The 23,474-nt window shown below is 41.1% G+C and overlaps 1 protein-coding gene across 1 annotated transcript in view; it reads left to right on the forward strand.

Annotated features, from left to right (window-relative positions):
- Window positions 1–23,474, forward strand: part of CMYA5 (cardiomyopathy associated 5) — a 98,084-nt gene that overhangs the window by 42,134 nt on the left and 32,476 nt on the right. Inside the window, 5 exon segments of the mRNA NM_001281903.1 lie at window positions 1,996–12,235; window positions 15,305–15,400; window positions 16,997–17,230; window positions 18,761–18,783; window positions 23,254–23,372. Coding sequence (NP_001268832.1) covers window positions 1,996–12,235; window positions 15,305–15,400; window positions 16,997–17,230; window positions 18,761–18,783; window positions 23,254–23,372 — 10,712 coding nt within the window.

The following is a 23,474-nucleotide window of genomic DNA, read 5'->3' on the forward strand; positions in this document are numbered from 1 at the left end:
AACCTGAATTTAATCATGTATGTTTTTTTGAAGTGGTTTAATTTAATACTTACGCTTAGTGGTTTTTGAGCATAGATTTTTTTGTTGTAGAAAAATTGTGTTTAAGCCAGTCAGTAGTTTTCTATTTATATCAATCTTTAACTTAAAGGATATATAACTGCTGAACTGGTCAGGCTGCTGAATTGGTCAGGGTTGGTAACACTGGAGATTTTAAAACTAAGCCTTGAAGAGTAGATAGAATTTAAATATGCAGGAAAGCTAGTTTTTGGTGGGGAAGAATTATAGATGGAGGAATGGCATGAGCGTGGGGAGGTGGGGTGGTGTAAGAAAATTCCAGAAAAGAGTGCTGTGAAGTCCGAGACAGGCCCAATGGCATTTCAAAGGGAGACCCAAAGCCAGCTACCTCTTGAGGGTTAGTCCAAGAATACCATCTCTCCAAACCAATTGAGTATGACCATGCCTAGGCTCCTATGATGGAGAAAGAAAAGGCAATCCACTCCAGTATTCTTACCTGGGATATCCTGGGACAGAGGAGCCTGGTGTGCTGCAGTCCATAGGGTCGCAGAGTCGGATGTGACTGAAGCAACTTAGCAGGCTCCTTTGACCCAAGGATTGTATGGAAGACATGATACTTTGGCCACCCGATGTGAAGAACTGACTTATTGGAAAAGACCCTGATGCTGGGAAAGATTGAGGGCAGGAGGAGAAGGGGATGACAGAGGATGAGATGGTTGGGTGGCATCACTGACTCAATGGACATGATTTGAGTAAGCTCCGGGAGTTGTTGATGGGCAGGGAAGCCTGGCGTGCTGCGGTCCATGGGGTCACAAGGAGTTGGACATGACGGAGCAACTGAACTGAACTACATGCAAGGCACATTTTGTGTGTGTTACTGAATTAAATCCTCACAGCAATCCCATAAGGTAGATTCTATTGTGACCCCTGGTTTACAGATCAATCAGGTACAACACAGTAGGCTGCTGTTTTTTTGTGATGTATCTGTATTCACTATTTTTCCTCATGGCCCTGACTCACAGTTCCTATGATATACTAGACAGTGAGTTATCTAATTGAAACAGAAATGTATCAGGTAGGCGTAGGGTGGAAGTGGATACTTGGAAAGAAGGGCAGGTAAGGATCAGAGAGTTAAGTATCTTGAATTAATTTTTCTACAGGTATGAGGCATTTACTGACATTTTTGAGCAGGAAGTGGAATGATGACCATTTTTAGTAAAATTGGTCTGAAAAGATAGGCAGAATGAATTGAGGGTGTGAGGAGGGTGGGAGGTAAATGTGATATCAGCTGACCAGTTAGGAAGCTAATGAAATAGTCCATGGCAGAGTGATGTGATAAAAAGCTGGGTCACAGTAGTGATAACAGTAACACGGAGCCACAGATTGAAGAGCCATTATGAAGGTCCTGGTGACTGTTGTCATATAGATAATAGCAAGTCTGAAGGGCTGGAGGAGTCACAAGAGGCTCACTCTCTGATAGGGTGATAGGCGAAGGTGGTGAATTTATTTTTATTTTTTTATTTTTAAATGTTTGTTTATTTGGCTGCACAGGGTCTTAGTTGTGGCATTCAGATCCCTAGTTGGAGCATGTGGGATCTGGGTCTCTGACCAGGGATCAAACTCCAGGCCCCCTGCATTGGGAGCATGGAGTCTTAACCACTGGAGGACCACTGGGGTAAGTCCCAAAGGTGGTGAATTTAGCGTTAGCTTTTTTTTTTTTTTTTTTACCTTTGCAGAATATTGATTTCATTCCAGTTTGGGATGTGTTATTGTATTTGGTATCCTGACTTCAATTCTTAGACTTTATTTTGTGTGTGTCCCGGTTTTCGGTATGGATGGCATCATTTATCTGTATATTTTAACTTCACATTAATCCTTTACCTAGTAAAAATGGGATCTTTACTTATTATTTAATATGTAATTAAGATGTTATTATTATTACTATATGTAAATTGTCAATAATATTATCATTTACTGCAGGTTATCAGACCAGGATGAAGAGGGCAAGACCGAGAAGAAATGTATCATATCTGACCCCTCCTTTTCCATGGTAACAGTTCAACAGGAAGATAGTGGTATCACCTGGGAGACCAGTTCAAGTAGGCCTTCCACTCCTTGGGCCTCAGAAGAAAGTCAGACGTCTGGTGTGTGTAGTCTGGAAGGGTCGACTCTGAATTCTCCTCCAGGAAATGTTTCCTTTATCTTGGATGAAGTTAAAAAAGTTCGGAAAAGAAAGCCTAAGTCAAAGCATGGCTCACCATCTCTGCGTCGGAAAGGCAACAAAAAGAGAAATTCTTTCGAATCCCAAGATGTTCCTGCAAACAAAACAAGTACTCCTTTAATTTCAGAAAGTCAGGAACTAACCACCCAGAAAGACAAGTCATCTACTGGCGCTTATGATAAGATGAGAAAAAAGAAGAGCACCTCAAGTACACCTCCCATTACGGGGGCAATATACAAAGAATACAAGCCCCTAGTGTTAAGGCCAGTCTACATAGGAACAGTACAGTATAAAATCAAGATGTTCAATTCTGTTAAAGAAGAATTAATTCCGCTGCAATTTTATGGAACATTGCCAAAGGGTTATGTCATTAAAGAAATCCATTATAGGAAGGGGAAAGAAGCATCCATTAGTCTAGAGCCAGAGTCAGGCAATTGTGATCTTAAAGTAGTTTCCAAAACAGGCAAGTCAGTAGCCCAAAGCATAGAAGATGTTAAAGTAAAAGAGCTTGCTCCACCCTGGAGAGATGCGTTCTCCAAAGGATCAAAGTCCCTGACCTCCTTATTCAGTCATGAAGATCAGAAGAAAACTTACGATGATTTTCCCTTAAGGGCTGCATCTGCCGCCCAGCACACAGCTTCCTCTCATACAAGTCATGCCATAGCAGAACGGGAATCACAGCTCAGCCCTCCTCGGGTAGTGCCACGACTGCTGGTTGATGAAGCAAAGCCCCGTGAAATGAAGCCTTCCTTTCTCACACCCGATACATCTGTAGCCACGTTCCTGGAAACTGCAAAGGAAGAATCTGAGGCTGATTCACAAGAAATAGTAATTGCAGAGCCTGACTCTTCAGCCTCACCGCCTGTACTGGATGAAGTGAAGACGGAAGACATGTCTTCGGTTGACCATTCCATTTCACTAGAGGCTGAGAAGGGTTCTCTGGAATCAGGTGCACCAGGTCTGACAGCCTCTATCCAGGAAGATTTCAGCCCTGAGAGAGACAAGCTGGATCTGACTTCTCGGGAAAGGGTAGAACCAGTCACTGACCAACTGACCCCTCCTCATCTCATCATCAAAGGAGGGAAGGGAGAAACTGTGCCCGAGCCATCCATTTCTCTTTTTGAACCTCTAGTGTTAGAGGAACCAGAGAAGGAAGAAATAGAAATGCCTCTACCAATGGCTGCTACCCCTGAACCTGAAGATTCTAACTTAGTGGAAGAAGAGATCATAGAACTTGATTACCCAGAAAGTCCATCAGTTTCTGAGGAGCCCTTCCCACCACGCTTGGCCCCTGAAGTGGAGGAAAAAGAGGAGACCCCTCTGCCATTACTGACAACTTCAACACCTGAACATGTCACCTTGTCTGAGGAAGAAAGAGAGGAAAATGAGTCTGTTTCTACTGATTCTGCTTTTGTGTCAGAGTATTCAGCCCCACAGGATTGGAACTATGAACTAGAGAAGCAAGAAGCTGAGCCAGTTTCTTTACCTCATGTGAAAGCTGTATCTGAACATGCAGTTTTGTCAGAAGAAGAGGACGATAAATTTGAGCCTTCTTCCCCAACTTCAGCTTCTATATTTGTCTCACCCTCCACAACTGAGAAAACTCTTGAATGCCAGTCCCCACTGTTTTCAGCAGTTACACCAGAACCCATGATCCTGTCTGGAGAAGAGGCCTCAGAAAGTGGGCATTACACGCCGGATTCCACATCTGCTTCTGAATATTTAGTTCCCTCTCAGGCAACAGAAGAGTCACCAAAGAAAACAGTAGACCTTAAGTCCCCATTAAAGTCACAGGGTGTTTCTGAGCCCCTGATTCTGTCAGAAGAAGAGAATGAAGACCCTGGGCTGTGTTCCCCAGAGGTGGCCTCTCTTTCTGAACGTTCTGTCTCACCACACACAACTGAGGGGACTTCTGAAGGCCAGGCCCCACTGCTTTCAGCCGTGACATCTGAACATGCCATCCTGTCAGAAGAAGAGAACCTAGGAAATGAGGGTGTCACACGAGATTCAGCACTGACCTTCCAAAATGCAGTCCCACCAAATGTAAGACAGGAATCCCCAAAGAACATAATTGATGATGTCTCCCTTTTGAAATCAGAAGGTGTTTCTGAGCACAAGACTGTGTTAGAAGAAGAGAAGGAAGACGCTGGATTCTATACCCCAGAGGTGGCCTCGTTACCTGAAGGCTTCCTCCCACCATCCACAACTGAGGGGACTCCTGAATGCCAGGTCCCACGACTTTCAGTTGCCCCACCTGATCACGTGGTCCTCTCGGAAGAAGAGACGGTAGAAATGGAGCGGTACACACCCTCCTCCACCTCTGCTTCTGAACTTTCAGAACCACCATATGCAACACCCGAATCACAGGAGGAAGAAATTGTCCACACATCCCCTTTAAATCTAAAAGGTTCCTCCTCCCCCATGATTTTCTCAGAAGAAGAGCAAGAAGACATCGGACCTTTTTCTCCAGACTCGGCTTTTGTGTCAGAATTCTCATTTCCACCCTATGCAACAACAGGGAAGAGAGAATTTGAGTGTGATTCTCCAATATGTTTAACATCACCGTCTGAACACACTATTTTGTCCGATGAAGACACGGAGGAAACGGAACTTTTTTCTCCAGACTCAGCGTCACAGGCTTCCATCCCACCATATAGGATCCCAGAAATGAACAAAAAGGAAATTGAGCCTGATTCACTGTTAACTGCAATGGCTGCATCAGGATATCCCCGCTTCTCAGAAGCAGATGAGGAAGAAATTGCGCCAACGACGACTACACCTGTTCCTGAGCATCTAAGTTCATTACAGAAGCAAAGAGCTGAACCTTCGGTGTCTGCACCTGAAGACTTGAGTCAGCTCCCTTCAACAAATGAAGCAGAGAAAGCAGAAATTAAGCCCGATGCTCAAACAACATCAGCATCTGTATCTGAATATCTCATTCTGGCACAGAAGCAGAGAACACAAACGTATTTAGAACCTGAGCCTGAAGACTCGATTCCACCAAGTTTAACCAGTGATTCAGAGAGGGGAGAAACCAAGTCTAGTTCATCGCTAGCTGCAGCACCTGCAGTAAAGGAAGTACCCACAGTAAAGGAAGAAACCAAACCTGTTTTGCCAGCATCTCAGTGTTCAGTTTCACCTGATTCAGTACATGCAATTAAGAAAGAACAAGAACCCCAAACATCCCTCACTCCAAAATCTGCAGATGAACAGATGGCTTTGTTAAAAGTTGAAAGTAAGGAAGAAATTGTGCCTGATTCTCAAGAAGCTATAGCACATGTATTGCAGGATCAAGAAATGGAGCCTCAGCCTCCAAATGTCCCAGACTCTGGGATGAAAGATTCAGTTCTGCCTGACTTGGCAGATGAGCCAAAGAAGGATGTCAAACCCAATTTAGCTCCAACTCTGACATCTGAACTAGAACAGAGAAGGTTGTCAGAGAAGGAGCCTGAAGTAACGAAGCCATATTCACCTCTAAAGGAAACATCTTTATCTAGACCTGAGATTTCATCAGTGGTAAAAACAGAAGTGAAACTTGATTCTAAAGTAACTGGTACACCTAGAGTGCTGCGTTCAGCTTCACCAGGAGTGGAACAGGAAGTTGAGCATGGACCACCTGTACCAGAATTTGAATTTTCAGCTTTGTCAGAAGAAATAAAGAAAGAAATCGAACCCAGTTCTTCAATAACCGCAACATCTGAGACAAAGCATGATTCAAACTTAACCAAATTAGCAAAAGAAGAAATCCCAAAAAATTTACCTCTTACCACCCCTATAGAACATCAAGTCTTAACAAAAGGAGAAAAGAGTGAATTAGGAAGTGGTTTACCACCTGTAGATGAGCATTCACTTTTTAAAGAAGACAAGGTAGCAATCAAAGCTAGTCCGTCTCCCACTGAAACTGCTGCATCACAATATCCAGCTTGGTCAGAAGTCGAGAAAGAAATTAAATTTGATTTACCTGCAAGCATATCCTCTATATCAGAGCATTCTGTTTTGTCAAAGGTAGAGACTGAAGACATTAAACCTGGGTTGGCAATAACCAAGACTTTGTCTTCTCAGCATTCAGATGTATCAAAGGAAGCAAGGGTGGAAGACAAACAAGATCTTTCATTTCCCACAGTTCTCGACTCTGAATATTTGGATTTATCACAGAAAAAAATTTCTGTGTCTGCCTCAGAGATGTCAGGACCTGAACATGTGCCTTCGCTCAGCCTAGGTGGTGAGATAAAGAAAACAGAAACTGAACTTCCTTCCTCACAGAACATGTCACCTGCACCCAAATATATAGTCCCAAAAGGCAAAGATGAGGTGACAGCAAGTTCTGTTCCTGAGTTGAAACATTTAACATCAGAAGACTTAGCTTCAACATTCTTAACCTTCAGTGGTGATAAGAGGGAACAGGCAGTAGAGACACCCTCTGTAATTCAGGGAGATTTCCGGTCAGAAAAAGCAGGTCTTGCTCTGGCACAGCTGTCTTTGGAACCTGAGAAGAGAGACAAGACACATCCAGTATCAGAATTCCCTGATACTGGAAATGCTGGCTCAGAATTCGCTGGTGATGTAAATAGGCAAAGTGGATCCATACAGACAGAACATATAAAATCTCCCCTACCTGAAACAGAGAATTCTGCCTTAGAAAAGGGCCTACCCGAGCTCAGGAGCAGAGGAGAAGGAAAAGAGGAAAACAGGGAACTCCATGTGTCAACTACAGTTCCCAAAATTTCGGAGGTGTCTTCATACCTTAGGGAGGAACCTCAGATTCAAGAAATGAAATCTCTCTCTGCTAAGGTAGTTAGCTTAGGATCAAGGGAAGCATTTACCTCTCAACTTGAAGGAGACAGCCTAGAAGAATTTCAGTCACACACTTTATCCTCAAAAGGATTATCAGAAGAGCTAAACCGTTCAGCTGACTTTAAAAAAGAAGAAAAACAAGAAATAAGCCCATTACAGCCAGCAGGAAATTTGAAGGCGCAAGAGACAGAAGATACTGTAACTAAGCCAAATGAAACTGACCAACCAAATTCATTTCATGTACTGCAGAGTATAACAGAGCCATCAAATATCACTTCTTCTGACCTCTTCGTGCAACAGAAGCCTGAAGAAGCATTTGTTTCAGATCAAGCTGCTACATTACCTGAAATAAGCAGGTCTTTTGCAGATAAACAAGACCTGGGTATTAAACAAGTTTTGTTTATGAAAGAAAATTTGCCTTTGGAAGAATCAAAATTATTTATGACAACTGAACCTACAAATGTTAGAGAAACACACATGAAAGAGGCCCTTATTTCTCCAAAGGATGAAAACTGGATGCTGAAAGAGCCAGAAGGAGACTTGGTAAGTCATCATGAAGAAAGAGCCATGGAATCTGTGCAGCTGGATCATTCTGGTACCAATGATCTGATGACAGGGCAGCTCAAACCTGCTCTGCCAGAGAAAGATCACATGCCTGAAATCAGAAAGCAAATTCTGCCACCTTCTGCAGAAGAACCTCACATAGCATTCCAAGAACCAGTGTCTACTCTCGATACCTCCCGTGATAATGTAGAGACCTTAGCAACTGAAACTTACTCTTCTGAAGACATAAAGCTGGCCCCCAAACCAAAATCTTTAGTTCCAGCTGGAAATGTGGAGAGAAGTGAGGCAGAAGGGAAGCAGACCCTTTCTTTTGTTGGGGGTGAAAGTTTGGTAGTGGAGAAAGCAAACACAGAAATTTCCAGGCCTTGCAAAGAAGGCAGCCAGGAAGAAATCAAAACACCTTATGAAGGAGGCCTCCAGAAACCAGTGTCTGGCCCATCAGTGGAACAAGTCAAATCAGAAACTCCTCCCTCTCTTGTCAAAGCTGCCCGTGCCTTGGCTGAAGAGGCAGAACCTGCACTGGGCGTTGAAAAAGAAGCACATGGCCGTATATCCCCTTTGCCTGGAGAGAAGCCATTAGAAGAATCCAACGTGGTTCAGCCAAAGGTTGCAGATGATGCTAATGAGAGAGGGAAACCACCATCCGAAGTGAAAGCACCCACACAAATAAAACCACTCTCCTCAACCCAAGAAAATGAAGAACCTCAACCCCTAGAGTCACCTGAGGTGATACAAAAGCCGCCCAAGCAGCAGAAGGCAGTGGAGCCAAGCATCTCTGAGGAAAAGGGAAAGAAAGGAATTTCATCTTTCACATCATGGGTGTCCAGTTTCTTTTTTAGATCGAGCACTCTAGATAACGAAGTTGCTGAAAAAGAAGATTTAGAAGCTCAGCCCAGCCCATCTGAAGAAAAAACAGTGACTGTGATAGATTCTGAAGGTCCTGCTCCAGCTGACGTTCATGGAACTGAGAAGCCAGTGAGTCATCTATTCCTAGAGGCCAAACGTGAAACTGCTTCAGAATCCGCAGGTTCTTTAGTTAAATCTGGTGAGCATCAAGATTTTAAAGAAAAACCTGCATTGTTATCAGATGTAGAAGTTTCGCCACAGCCAAAATCCAATTTTGAGGCATCTAGTGATGATTATGGGAAGAAAGAAGTCCTAGACTATTCAGGAGAAATGGACCTGACCTCAGTAGTTACTTCTGCTGATGGCGAGGGACATCTTAGAATTCAATCTGATTCTCCCATGGGTGAAAAATCCATTATGGAAGAAGCCAAAAATGCTGTTCCTCTTCATGTCACTGACAGTAAAAGACTCCAGAAGCCAGAAATCTCCCCTCGATCTAAATGGAATATTTCTATTCTTAAAGAAGAGCCAAGAAGTGATCAAAAAGAAAAAACACTCTTTTTAGTTGATGCAACAGATAAGGTGCCACAACAGCCAGAATCAGGTTCATCTAGCTTTGCAAGTAAAGATATCACAGAGGAATCAGAGAAGCTGGAGTCAATAATTTTGCCAGGCGAAGAACCTAAAGGCAGTTTAATTGATCTCGGTGAAGACAGACTAGGGAAAGAGATGCCAAAACCCGTTTCCTTGAAAATTTCTGAAGAGGAAGTAAAACTCAGATCTGTTAGCCCAGCTGAGGAGAAAGGTAACTTGGGAATGAGATCATATTCTTTGGCAGAAAAGAAGGTGCTGGCAGAAAAACAGGAGATAGCAGCCCCATTAGAACATAGAGATATTAATGAAATAGAGAAGGCAAAAATTATACATGGGCCTAGCCCTGTTAAATTGGAAGAACCAAAAGCTGCTACTGTGCTGCAGCAAGTCTATCAAAATGAAGACCACAAAGAAAGATACAAAATTATTGAGGAGGAGAAAGGAGAAGAAAAAGAAGAGCGGTCACATGCATTTTCAGAAGGGAGGGAGCAGGAAATTCAGCCATATTCCATAAGTATAGCCGGGCATCCGCCTGAAGAGTCAGATATCTCTTTCCATCTTACTTTGGGTGAAACCCAACCATTTTCATTAGTTAAAACTACAGAAGCTGCTGAAACATTAGAAACCACGATCTCGGAGGCTTACTCTGAAATCAGGGAAACAAAGGCAGTAGGAAGTCAACCACATCCATTAGAAGAACGTGAAGTTTTGGTGGAGGAAACCAAGGCTTTCCTTCCCGTGGATCTTCCTTATCATGATGAAATAAATGAGCCCTCTTTACCTAAGGAAGGAAACCTGGTACTGGAAAAGTCAAGCAGGGATGTGGTGACTCACAGTGAAGAAAAGGGACAGGTCATAGTGTCAGAGCTGCCAAAAGCTGGCTCAGTTGGTACCACAGAAGAAAGTAAACAAGGCTCTCCATCTAAAGAATCTGAAAGGATTTTAGATCGTCCTTTTGGCGAAACAAAGAGCTTAGAAACACCTTCATATCTGTTGTCATCTGTGAAACCTCAAACACTCACTTCAGAAGCATCTCCAGAAGTTAGTCCAGAGAAGAAACAAGAACTACCATGGTCAGAAGTGACTCCACATAGGCCTACAGTCCATACTACTCAAACATCTAAAGATCAAACGTCTGAAATGTTTGAACAGCCTGTTCTTGTTTCAAAACACCACTTGGAGGCTGTAGAAGATTCCCAAGTATATGAACCATGCCCTTCAGCAAGCAGTAACTATGCTCAATTTATTACTAATGCATCAACAATCAGTGCTGATGAGGTGGTTTCTAAGGAGCCTGAAGACACAAGCGTAAGAGATGAAGAATTTACAGTGACTAGTAAGCCAGCTGGACTTTCTGAAGAGCAAAAGAGTGCCTTCAGTATCATTTCTGAAGGTTGTGAAATACTGAATATTCATGCTCCTGCATTTATTTCTTCAGTTGATCAGGAAGAAAGTGAACAAATGCAAGATAAGTTAGAATATTTGGAAGAGAAGATCTCATTTAAGCCTATACTCCTCCGTGATGAGAGTGAGGAAGTTGCTTGCCATAAAACACTACAGAGTAAGTTAGAAGATTCTGATATAAAAGTTATATCATTGAAAGAAGACCAACAAAAGGAAATTCATACAACCAAAGAGGAGATACCCACAGACTCAGAAACTGGTGATTTAGCCTTTAATCAGCCCACAAGTCCTGATGAAGAGGATTACTTTGAAAAATATACATTGATTGATTATAACATCTTCCCTGACCCAGAAAAACAGAGCGCTCCATGGAAATTAGAGGCAGGACTATCAAAAGAAGTTCCAGAAGAAACTGTCTCTTTCCCAGAACATTCAGAGGAAGGTGCCCTAGAACATGAATATGACTTGGTGAAATTAGATGAAAGTTTCTATGGACTCGAAAAGGACTACAGCAAATTATCTGACCCAGAGACCCAAAAGTCTTTGGTTATCCAAAAATTAACAGACAGAGATGCTCCAAAGAGCACAGACAGAGACGTGGGCTCAAAGTCACCTGGGATGCCTTTATTTGATGAAGAGGAAGGAGTTTTGTCACGAACCCAGATATTTCCTACCACTGCAAAAGCTATCAATCCTGAACTTCTGGAGGAGCCACCTGCGCTTGCATTTTTATACAAAGATCTATATGAAGAAGCAGTTGGAGAGAAAAAGAAAGAAGGGGAGACAGCTTCTGAAGGTGACAGTGTGAATTCTGAAGCTTCATTTCCAAGCAGAAATTCTGACACCGATGATGGAACAGGAATATATTTTGAGAAGTACATACTCAAAGATGACATTCTCCATGACACATGTGTAACTGAAAAGGACCAAGGCCAAGGTCTCGAAGAAAAGCCAATTGATAAGGATGATTCATACCAACCAATAACTGCAGAAGGGGAAATTTGGGGCAAGTTTGCAACTATTGGCAGGGAGGAGAGTCTGGAAGAGAAACAGAAAGCAGCTTACAGGGAAGGAGAATCAGTAGGCCACATGGAGACCCTTGACAATGTAGCCATGCAAAGGAAAGCTCCCATCACTGAGGAAGTGAGAGTGGTTACCCAGAGGATAAGCTATGCGGTTCCATTTGAAGACACTCATCATGTCCTGGAGAGAGTAGATGAAACAAGCAGTCAGACTAATGAAGCAGCAAATGCAAACCCAGAGGTCAGTCTGAATGTCCCAGTGCAAGTGTCCTTCCCAGAGGAAGAATTTGCATCTGGTGCAACTTGCATGCAAGAAATACTGCAAGAAGAACCTCAAATAATGGTTCCCCCTGAGCCGAGTGAAGACTGGGTCCGCAGTAGCCCTGTTCAGGATGAGTATGAATTTGCTGAATCCCTGAATTATGAAGTGGTTACTCAAGACACTCTATCAGAAGACCTGTATTCAGAGTCCACCCCTGAAGATGTGTTATCTCAAGGGAAAGAATCCTTTGAACATGTCAGTGAAAATGAACTTGTGACTGAAGCAGAACAAAGAAAGTCTGCTGAACAGAAAGAGCTGGACATAGAGATGGCAGAACAAGACCAGTTACTATCAGAGTTGGTCACGGAGAAGGAACAAAAGGAAATGAAAACATCTCAGATTGACACATATTGCTACACATGCAAAAGCCCAATTTCTGCTGTTGACAAGATGCTTGGCACTCACAAGGACCATGAGATTTCAACCCTTGATACAGCTATAAGTGCTGTAAAGGTAAATAGATTTTAAAGTGTAGAAGTGTGTAATCATACGTAGACAATCTGTTTTCTCATTTTCTCAATTTACAAAATGACCAATATTTGATACATTCATCTTTAGGCATAATAGTCTGAAAAAAGACCTAGGAATATTTCCCTAGTTATTTAGTTAACATCACTTTGACAGGCATTTATTGGGTACATAATATGCGCCAGTTTTTTTCTACATTCTCTGTATACCAGGATAAATAACTGGCATTCCCCGTTAACTGTCTTTGAGGTCTCTTATTTTATAAAAGTAGCCCTTAACATTATCCAAAAAAGAAATAATTTCAAATACAAAAATACATGTTAGAGTACAGAATGCAATTTATTTTCTATTATCTACAGTATGATCCTTTAAAAATACACATTATATCATATTAAACAATTTTATTGCAAGTTTTATAAAATGTTCAAGATAGTAAGACATTTAAAATTTTTATTTTCTCCACATTTCTTCTTTATTTATAAAATTGATGGTAGAACTGGAAAGTTTTTGCATTCCTTCTGGCTCTGTCTATAGACTCCCAATGTTAGAAAGTTAGTCATAACACCTATCCTTATAAATATCTTACTTCTTAGAAATACTATTGGAACTCAAACACTTAGTCTTTAAGATTCTCACCTACCTTTCAGTAGCCTTCTAACTGGAATCTCCACTCTTAACTCATCAATCTACTCTCCATGCAGTAACAGAATGATCTAAAATTCCAAGTAATAGCAAGAACTGAGCACTTACTGTGGGCCAGGCAATGTATTAAGTTCTTTATATACAGGATATCTTTTAATTCTCACAAGAACCCTGTCATTGTCTTTGATTTGCAGGTAACAAAATGGGCTCAGAGAGCCCATCAAGTCCAAGGTCGTAAAAGACAGAACTAGGATTGGTGCCCAGATCTGTCTGATGCCAGAGCTCGTGCTTTTGATGTGCGCCTTTGTTACTCTGCTCAGGGCCTTCGTAACGGTGGCGGTTTTCAATACGATCATTCAGTTCGGTCACTGATCACTGTCAGATTCATTTTGATTCAGTAGGATAACACATTTGAATCTTAGATTTTTTGGTCTTTTTTCTGGAAAAGTAATCCTTCTCAACTTGTATTTTGTTGAAACTTTACCTAGTCAAGTTTGGGAATAGGCCGTGGTTCAATTTCTTTTTGGACTCTCAGGCATTCAGATGCATCAGCACCAGTGAAACATGCCCCGTTCTTTGATGACACTTGGTTTTGTTAACTAACAACTAGTGGGTACTGTCAGCAGAAAGAAGACTTTTTTTTCAGCCTTCTTAATTATGTTCTGTTTATCTCTGTGAGTTTTAGAAATTAAAAAAATAATTCTGTCTAAATCCTGTCAATTTAAAACAAATTTCAGAAGCAGAGAGATATGATGTCTCCTGCTTTAAAACCATTTTAAAGTTCTTTTTATTTTTTTCCGGACTTTCTCCAAAGAGTATGAACAGAAAGTGCAAAACAAAATGACTAAGCCAGAGACTTGCTTCGTTCATTAAATGGACTGTGAAGATTGAATTGGTTGGCACTTTTTAAAAATTAAAAATAAATTTAAGAAGTTGTCACTTGAGAATTCTCTAGCATCTTGTGAGTGGCCATCTGTGATTTTTCGGGAACTGACGGCTGCATTTGTAGATTGTCCAGGTCCTGGCTTCTCCCTCCACTCCATCCCTGTTTTGGTGGATTATCTTTTATCTGTCATTTATTTCTTCCATCACTCTCTTCCTTCCCTCTTTCTCTCTCCCTTCCTATTCCATGTTAAGAGCCGTGCTCATCATAGGGAATAAAAACAAAAATAAAGGAACCTGGACTTGTAGCTCCCCAAAATCAAACAGCATCATGGGAATGCAGTGTTCTGAGCGAGAAACCCTCTGGGAGTGAGTGAAATGCTGGAGGGGGACTGGAGAGATGGGGAAGGTATCTTGAGAAGGTGCAGCTTTGGTGAGCCTAAATAGGATAGAGTTCTTCTAACAAATCAGGGCAGGGAGGACATTCTAGAGACAGGGATTGCCTTCTAAAAAGGCACATAGGTGAGAGAATCCTGGAGCCCTGTGAAGAAGAGGCAGGGGCGTGAGCAGGAAGCAGAGAACCAGATCCTGAAGGGACTTCCCACAATGTAATCTTTCCATCATTCTTTGGATAGTGAATCAGGCAGATGGAAGCTCTTTTATTCTGTGTTGTTAAGCTTTGCAGGATGCTGCTGCTGCTGCTAAGTCGCTTCAGTCGTGTCCGACTCTGTGCGACCCCATAGACGGCAGCCCACCAGTCTCCCCCGTCCCTGGGATTCTCCAGGCAAGAACACTGGAATGGGTTGCCATTTCCTTCTCCAATGCATGAAAGTGAAGTCGCTCAGTCGTGTCCAACTCCTAGCTACCCCATGGACTGCAGCCTACCAGGCTCCATCCATGGGATTTTCCAGGCAAGAGTACTGGAGTGGGGTGCCATTGCCTTCTCTGCTTTGCAGGATAGATTACAGCTAACTTTATAACTAAGAAGTACTGTTGAGTGTCATTAGAATCTTAAGATCTCTTTAGTAGATAGTTTTCATTGTTGGGTATGCTAGATTTCAGGCCTGGTGACTTCTCAGGGTCATGTGAGGCAAGCACACCTGAAACCATTGGTGCAAATGTGAGGAGGTTTCTCAGATATGTTGGACCAGTTCAGAGAAAAGTCTGCTATCTAAGAAGAAAGACAATGTATAACAATTCAGGCCTTACTAAGGAGAAAGAATTCAATTCATAGTTTACTAAAACAAGTATACTTTGAATTCACCAGCTGACCAAGAAGGCCTTCCTCTCGCACAGGATAAAATAAACTGTTTATTGCTCTCACTCATAAGCCTCCTAATTGTTTATCAGACATTACCTATAGAGTCAATTTAGATGAAGCATCAAAGAAAATTTAAGTTGATTTGTTTGTGACCATGATATAGTATATCTCTACCAAATATACAAAATTTATAAGGAAATTGGAACTCTCTGCTTGAAGTTCTTTTCTCAAATGTCATATACTAAGGATAGCTTCATTCTTTTCTTCAGGTTCAATTAGCGGACTTTCTAGAAGATTTGCAAGAAAAATCCTTGAGGATTGAAGCCTTTGTTAGTGAGATAGAATCCTTTTTTAATACCATTGAGGTAAGTTACCTTTTCCTTTTTACTTTATCCCAATTTGCTTACAACATCACAAGTAAATAAAGCTAAAATGACCTGAATTGGGGTTTGTGTGTGCATTTGTGGTTTGCCATTGTTGGTTTTGTTCCATTAAAAGTAGTCCTTAAATCTTCCCTCTGTGTTATCAGTGAGATTACTTCCTGTCTAAGGATAAATGATGTGCCCTTAAAAACACATACACATATATAAATAGGGTACTAACTATGATAGGGCAAATGCTGTACATGCTTGTCCAGTTTGATCCTTACAGCAACCATATGAAATGGGAGTTACTGTTGCTCCCATTTTATAGATAAGAAACTGAGATTTAGAGTTAAGTATATTACCCAAGATCATAGTAAGTTGATAGCCAAGATCGGAACTTACTTGCTCTACCATCCTGCCTTTCACTGGGTTGGCTCTGCAGAGATGTTCTAAAGCATTGCCTGGTGTTCCATGCTAAGGACAGATGAGTGTCTCTCATGGTACCGCTGTCTTTGATGAGTTCATGCCGACCCTGCTCTCTCTTCAATGAAGGAAGGGGATAGGAACGCTCCTTTGATATATGAACACAGCCCAGACATCCTTACTTACCTTACATCCTTACTTACTTACATCCTTACTTACTTATTTACATCCTTACTTACATCCTTACATCCTTACCAATCAGTCAGGATTGACAGGCTTCTGTGGGAGGCTGGAGTGCAGTTTCCCCATCACTCCTCATTCTAGCTTGCTTGTGAAAGGTCTGCTTAACTCCTGTTGTAAATCAGTTAAGTGAAAGTGAAGTCGCTCAGTCGTGTCGGACTCTTTGCGACCCCATGGACCGTAGCCTACCAGGCTCCTAAGTCCATGGGGTTTTCCAGGCGAGAGTACTGGAGTGGGGTGCCCCTGCTGGTTATTTTTAGTGCTGTTGCTGGCCAACCTCCACTGCCACCAAAGTGTTCCTTTTAGACAGTAAATAATATGATCACCTTATCACTAGCCCTCTAGTCAGGAAAATCCTGTGGATGGAGGAGCCTGGCGGGCTAAGTCCATGGGGTCGCAAAGAGTCGGACACGACTGAGCGACTGTCACACACACTGGTCAGGACAGCTAAGCATCTGAGTTTGTCCAGACGGGCCGTGTGGTTTCTCTGACTCTGGCAGAAGGTGCCCCTTCCCTGGAGAGCATCTGTGACTGTGGCACCCTGTCCAGTATCCTCGCTGTTCCCTCCTCCACACTTGATTTTAGTAGAGTGGGAAAGATGGCACCAAACCGTCTTGGCTACCTGATCTTCATTCATCGTGATGCCAGGTTTTGTCACGTGGGAATGCAGGTGGGCAAGACTTCCCTACAGATATTTTTGTGTGTGTTTCATTAACTAAATCCTTCTCGATAGCCTTCTTACAGTGAATTCTGTTGCAGAGACAACTATGGCAAAGGAGGTTGATAGGCTGAAAATTCAGATTGTGTGCATCGTCTGTGATTCTCTTACCAGAATGCCCAAGATTAATTCTTTAAAAGGCTAGTATTTCTTGTAAAAAATACATGTACTTCTTTTTTCACTCAGAATTGGTTTTTTGTTTTTATTTTTTTTAGGAAAACTGTAGTAAAAATGAGAAACGGCTAGAAGAACAGAATGAGGAAATGATGAAGAAGGTTTTAGCACAATATGATGAGAAAGCCCAGAGCTTTGAGGAAGTAAAGAGAAAGAAGATGGAGTTCCTGCATGACCAGATGGTCCATTTTCTGCAGAGCATGGACACTGCCAAGGACACCCTGGAGACCATCGTGAGAGAAGCCGAGGAGCTTGACGAGACCGTTTTCTTGACTGTAAGCACCATTTCAAACAGATCCAGAAACCTTGAACCCAGTCTGACCCAAGTCTATTTTTTAAAATTCAACTTTTGCTATTTCCTGAGATCATATATATCTCTCTGGGGAGTTTCTATAATTCTCATTTAAAAATTATTAGGGCATGCCAGATGCTCATGGAAGAGGCCCATCCAGTCCTTAAAGCCATAACACCCAGATCCAGCAAAAGGGTGCATGGAAGCCAGCCCACAGCATCATCTGTCCATTCTGTCACAATGGATTGGTCACCTTCTAAGAGGGAGGGAAAGCAGCCTGAAAACTTTATTTGTGCTATGCTGCCTGTGGGTACAGGCCTGATCTTGCAGTGCCCGTCCCCACTTCATGCCCTAATCTGAAATGACCTCTCAACCATGCCCTCTGAGCCTCACCAAGTGGAGAGTAACATTTTGGTACACTCAGCATGCAAAAGGATGGCATAGTATGACACCTCTTTTAGGTATCATGTTAATCTTTTTACAAGGGTCTTCCTGGGGACCAGATTCCTTAATTCAGACAAGTACCTTGTGCACAGGGAATCCCTTGGGTGCTCCTCCAATTTCGCCCAGAGGCAGCTCTTTGCTCTCCCAATTCCCTAAACCTGCAGTAGAATGCTGGTTCTCCTCAGAGCCAGGATTAACCAGGAGTGATGGCAATGTTTTCCTCCAGGGCAATTCCAGACCCAGTTGTCAACTCTGAGGAAAGCACCTTTCTATGATGAGCTGTCAAAGCTCCTCTGTCCTCCCAGCCCTTTAGTGAAGACTGGAGATGGAGCAAGGCAAAACCGGGCAGAAAATTTGGGTGGGATGGACATGGCATCCTCAGAGGAGGGTGAAAATCATTCAGTTGCATTATGCTTAATTAAGGCAAAGCTTTAGTATTTTAAAATTAAGTACCTCATGTGCAGTATAACATTAATAAAGTGCTTTGTGTTCCCTAAGAACCTCACCTGGGTATGATAAGAATATTTTCTTCTCTCTAGAAGAACAAGTTGTGAAAAAGAAAGCATGTTTTTCCTACTTATAAAAGTGATATATATCCAGTTTAGAAAATTTGGAAAATATAGAAAAGAACAGAGAAGGTATCATCTAGAGATAACTACTGATTACATTTTGTTCTCTCTCTCTCACACACTGAACACATTTAAGTCATTTTTCTTGCTTCAGAGGATTCAGTTCTGGAAACTAATCCATTTGTTAGTGAATAGAGAGCAGCAGAGCAGAGGCAACTGTTGCCACTTTGCTGATGGTAGAGAGTAGACCTAAAGCCCCCTCCATCCGAGACCCCGCTCCCCACCCCTTCTGAGCACTAGTTCCTTTGCTGCGTGGAATGAAGCCCCCCAGAGGAAACAACCTCAAAGGTAGCTGAGGAGTGTAATGATTATTAGAACGTACACAGTCTTAGCGCTCTAGGTCGGTTTTTCTTTATGGTTGTTAACTAGTTTCTCTCTCTCTCCCCGCTCCCCTTCCCCTCTCTCAATCTCTCTCTCTGTCTCTCTCATTCCTCCGTAAGTCGTTTGAGGAAATCAATGAAAGGTATAGAAAGCGTGGCTCAATGTAGTGGTGGCCGAGAACAGCATGACTGTGTGCTTTATTTTTAATATTTTGATGCTTTATAGAAAATGAGCTGCCAGTTAAAAAAGACATACATTTAGTGAGCTCCTGGGTTTGCACTTTTAGCTACAGTGCTTTTAAAAGCTAAATGAGAGCTTTTGAAAGAAAACTGCATGTGCTTTAGTTAAATAACAATTATCATAATGTAGATTTTTAACTGCTTCCTTGAGATGTAGTCTGTATTTCCAACCTAATCTAGACTAGGCTATCTTTTCAGTCACTGCGTACAGAACATTTTGTATATGCTTCGACTTAATTGGTTATATATGAGTATTTGAAAGGATCATTCATATCTGCCTTGAGCAATTTGATGACTTATGTAATCTTTAATGGAACGTTCTCTCATTTTCTCTCCAAAAGACAGGCATGCGTTTATCTTCTCTTTCTGTTCCGCTCACCTAAATGAATCTTCTCTTGATTTTTGTTTCATGTTTGTTGTTGTATTTAACACTCAATCTAAGAGAAGTTCTTCATTCATTTAAAAGGCAAAACACTCAACAAGAAATCAGGAAGTGTTGTTTATAAAAACACATAACAATAAATCTTTGTTTATCTTCTGAGCATCTGATAATGAGATGCTCATACTGATCTGACTCATTTTCCTTTCTGCCCCATAAACAGGCTTGAGGTCTTTCCTACAGGCTGAGCCTAATGTTTTTCTTGTTTTTTTAAATCAATTTTACCCTTTTAATGTAAATTTCTAAAATTGTGAATATCATCTTCAGTTTGCTTCATTCAGTCTCAAATTGTAAAATAGCATAAAGTGAAAAATCAGGAATTTGTGATATGTTAAAATATAGAAAAATGGTTTTCAGTTAGAAACCTGATTTTTTAATGAGAACCACACAGATGAATCCTATTTACCTGTTAAGGAAATCTATTCAACAGAATATTGCCAATATGTAAACATTTCTTCCATAATTTAATCACAATTAGTATGAATAAAAAGATATGGGCAAGGAAATAGACAATGAAAAAATTGATAACAAGTGTATAATGAAACTAAAACTTCCCCCTTAACATTTATGTTTCTTATCTACATTAGACTATATTTACAACTTCTGGGGAAAAAAGAATATTGCCAAAATGCTTCAAGAAAACAATTTGTATATTAATATTGGCAATAATCAATAAGGGTTTTATTACAGTGGCTCTGTTATAAATAGAAATACTCAGGGAGCTTTAAAAAATGCTGATGACTGAGTCTTCCCTCCTGAGATTCTGGCTTAACTGCTGTGGGGTGTGGCCAGGGCACTTTTAAAGCTTGCTAGGTGATTTCAGTGCATAGGCAGGATTGAGAACCTCTGGTTTATAACAGCCTGTCCTCTGGCCCAGTGGCGCCACAGACTGGCTGTGCCTGAATTGCCTGTGTGGTACTTCCTGGAGCTCCAGCCCAGATCCACTACAGGAGTATCCAGCAGTGGGCCAGTTCTGGACCAGAACTGAGACCAGTTCTGACACACGAGCCAGAAGCACACTGTGCAGGTCTGAAAACTGATACCCAGGCCTTGCTCCAGGTTTTCTTTTTTTAAAATTACACACTTCTTCTAAGTATTATTGATGTTTATTTTTACCCACCAAAGTATATGGATTGAGAATGCCATTCTGTATGCATTGGACAGCATACAGGCATTTTTGCTTATTTATTATACTTCATCCGCTTGTGGAAGATACTAATCAGCAAGAAAATTTAGTGAATGAAAATTTGCAAATGCATTTGCCTTCAAAAATGCTATAGTTTCACTTTTTTTTTTTTTTTTAGTTTCACATTTTTTACTTTTCTAAACATTAGAATATTAACTTGCTAATATGCATTGACATGCGTTTAATTCTAAATACCATTTCTTTGGTTTTGTGCTTGAACTTGTTCATCTGTGTGTCTTTTTAATTAATTTTGATCTCATTGTCCAATTGGCAATGAGTTAATCTTTGCTAAAGCTGCATGTTGCCAAAAGGAAAGTATACCTGGGATAACCATTATTTTTCTGTAAAGAAAAAAGATAACAAAATTCGAGATTTGATGAAGAAATATGAGCAATTAAAGAAAATCTTGTTAAATGTGCACACATGTGATGAAGATTGATTTTTTTTCACTGAAATGAAACCTTTCAGGTTCTCATGATAACTTGTACCTTAAAGTCTCAATGTTATTGGTGTTCCTGTCTATGAGAAATGCTAATTTTCTAGTTTCTTCCCCTTGCTGCTTTTTCTCCCTCTCATTGTATTATATATCTAAAGGCAGTGCTTGCATATTAAATGATTTTTCACAACACCAAAAATGCTTAAATTAAAGAATGCTGTCAAGCATATTTAGACTCAAAATTTGCATATTCTGAAAAACACATTTGCTTAGAAAATGCTGTTCTGTTAAGAGGACGCATGTTTTTTCTCTGTTTTGCTCTTTTGTGTTATAATAATGGAAGAGAGTCTCAACCATTTGTAGGACCTGCTCATAAAAAGACATCGGCTTGCCCTTAAACACACTGATAAATTTGAACAGATCAGTGCATAAGGGAAAATTCAAACATTCTACATGCTTTATCTATAGCTACAGCTTCTGTGCTGCGAAGAGCCCTCCGTGTAGTCAGTGACACGTCCTGAGAGGGCTTAGTATATGCACGCGTAACCCCTCTTTGTTCATTTTGAGTCTATCACTTCCGCCCTCTGCATCCCTAAAGCCTTAATTAAGGTTCACGTTGCCTTCCCTCATCTAGAGCATCCTGGGGCCTCCCAACTGGCTTCACCACCTCTCCAGGTGCTGGAGATCTTCCCTCAGACTCATGCCAAGGTGTTCTTCTAAAATTCCCTTGTGTAAAACCTTCTGTGACTCTCCCTGCCTTAAAGGGCAAAATGGAAACTCTTGGTGGTCGTGAAAGACTTCCCAGTCAAGTCACAAATCACCTTTCTAGTTCATCTCTTATTGTTTCCATTTCCCAGTTCTCAAGGTCCATGGTCCCCTGTGGCCCTTGAGTGCGTCTTACTTTTTTATAGCCCCATGCCTTCATTTATGCTGTTCTCTCAGCAACATTCATACTCTCTTTGTTGCCTAGGAAACTCCTAAAGATCCTTTAAGACTCAGCAAAAGTTACCTCCTCTTTGAAGCCCCTAATGGAGCATCTCCCTCAAATCAGAAGATAGTGAATTTTATTATCCCTAACACTTGTAAGCATAGTGAGCACTCTTTAAATATTTCAGTTATATTTTATCATTTTTTCCACTCATACTGATAAATTTTCCAGACCTAAGATCCTGATATTCTTACCCGAAGGAAACCTTGTCCTCTTACTGATTCACATATATTTATGGAAAGCCTACTATGTGCCAAGAAACATGATACTGTAGTGAAACCAACAAGTCCTTTTTTGGCATGTAGATTATACTCAGGTGAAGTAGACAGACAAAAACAAATAGGTTGTAATGAGTTTGAGGAAACAGCACAACAAAGTAAGAAGCAGCAGAGGACTGGCCTCTCTGAGGGGCTGACATTCTAATAGAGATCTAAATTAAGTGAGGTGGGAGCCACACAGGTGGCTAGGAGAAGAAAGTTCCAGTAGCAAGTGAAAAGGCTTAGAGGTGGGTGTGTGCTGCCCAAACCCCAAAGTCCATGGAGTTCCTAATGGTTGACTTAATTTCTGGAAGGTATTTTCCGTCCTCTTGAGTAAGGTACACAGAGGAGAGCTCCTCACCAAAGTTTAGGCCCTCATGCTAAAGATAAATGCTTCTGCAGTCCTTCCTTCCCCTGTTTCCCTCTTCAGAATCAACCCTTTTTTTTAAGTCCATATTTCACCTGGATGCCAATGCTGAGTGCATCCCTCCTAATAGGGTCCTGAATATAAAGAAAAGTTAACAATTTATATACTGTGGCTTATTTAGTCTTTCGAGAATAGATAGACTTTATCCTTCTTTGTTGTTGACCCATAGCAGTGCCTGACACTTAGCAGATGTGTGTATTTTCTTGAAAGACTAAATGGCTAGATGTATAATATTGAGAGTTGAAAACAGCAAAGACATCACAAAGTATGTGACTTTCCAGATGGGCTCTGAACCTTTTTTATCTTTAGGGAATAAAAACAATCATTCAAGTGTAATCATTTTTAGAACTAACTTTATAGAGGCAAAATTAAGACTGTATAATTCAATGGAATCTGTTCAATTTAAGGATATAGGAATGAAGTTTCTAATATTACCAGTTGCACTAAAGAATCCTATGAATAGATTTTAGACATATCTTTCCAGATTTTGAAACATTTAAAAACCTTTTTGGCTACAATGCCTCACAAAAACCACCACCACCAAATACCAACAATAGCTTCATTTTGAATAATTGTTCTTAGCTTTCATTATGTATATGTTAATAATTTATTGACTTATACAGAATTATTTTCCCAACAGGTTGCTTTCTGCAATGGAGAACACTGCTTCTTTAGAGAAAATGCCTGCTGCGTTTTCACTTTTTGAGCATTATGATGACAGCTCAGCAAGAAGTGACCAGATGTTAAAACAAGTGGCTGGTAGGAACTTCGATATATTAATTACCTCACTGAAATTTGGCAGTTATTTCTTGTTTGTTTTGTAAAGTTTTTGAAGCTAAGGAATTATAACTGGAAAAGGAA

This window comes from Bos taurus, chromosome 10 (genome assembly GCF_002263795.3).
Source record: "Bos taurus isolate L1 Dominette 01449 registration number 42190680 breed Hereford chromosome 10, ARS-UCD2.0, whole genome shotgun sequence".
NCBI classification, from domain to species: Eukaryota; Metazoa; Chordata; class Mammalia; order Artiodactyla; family Bovidae; genus Bos; species Bos taurus.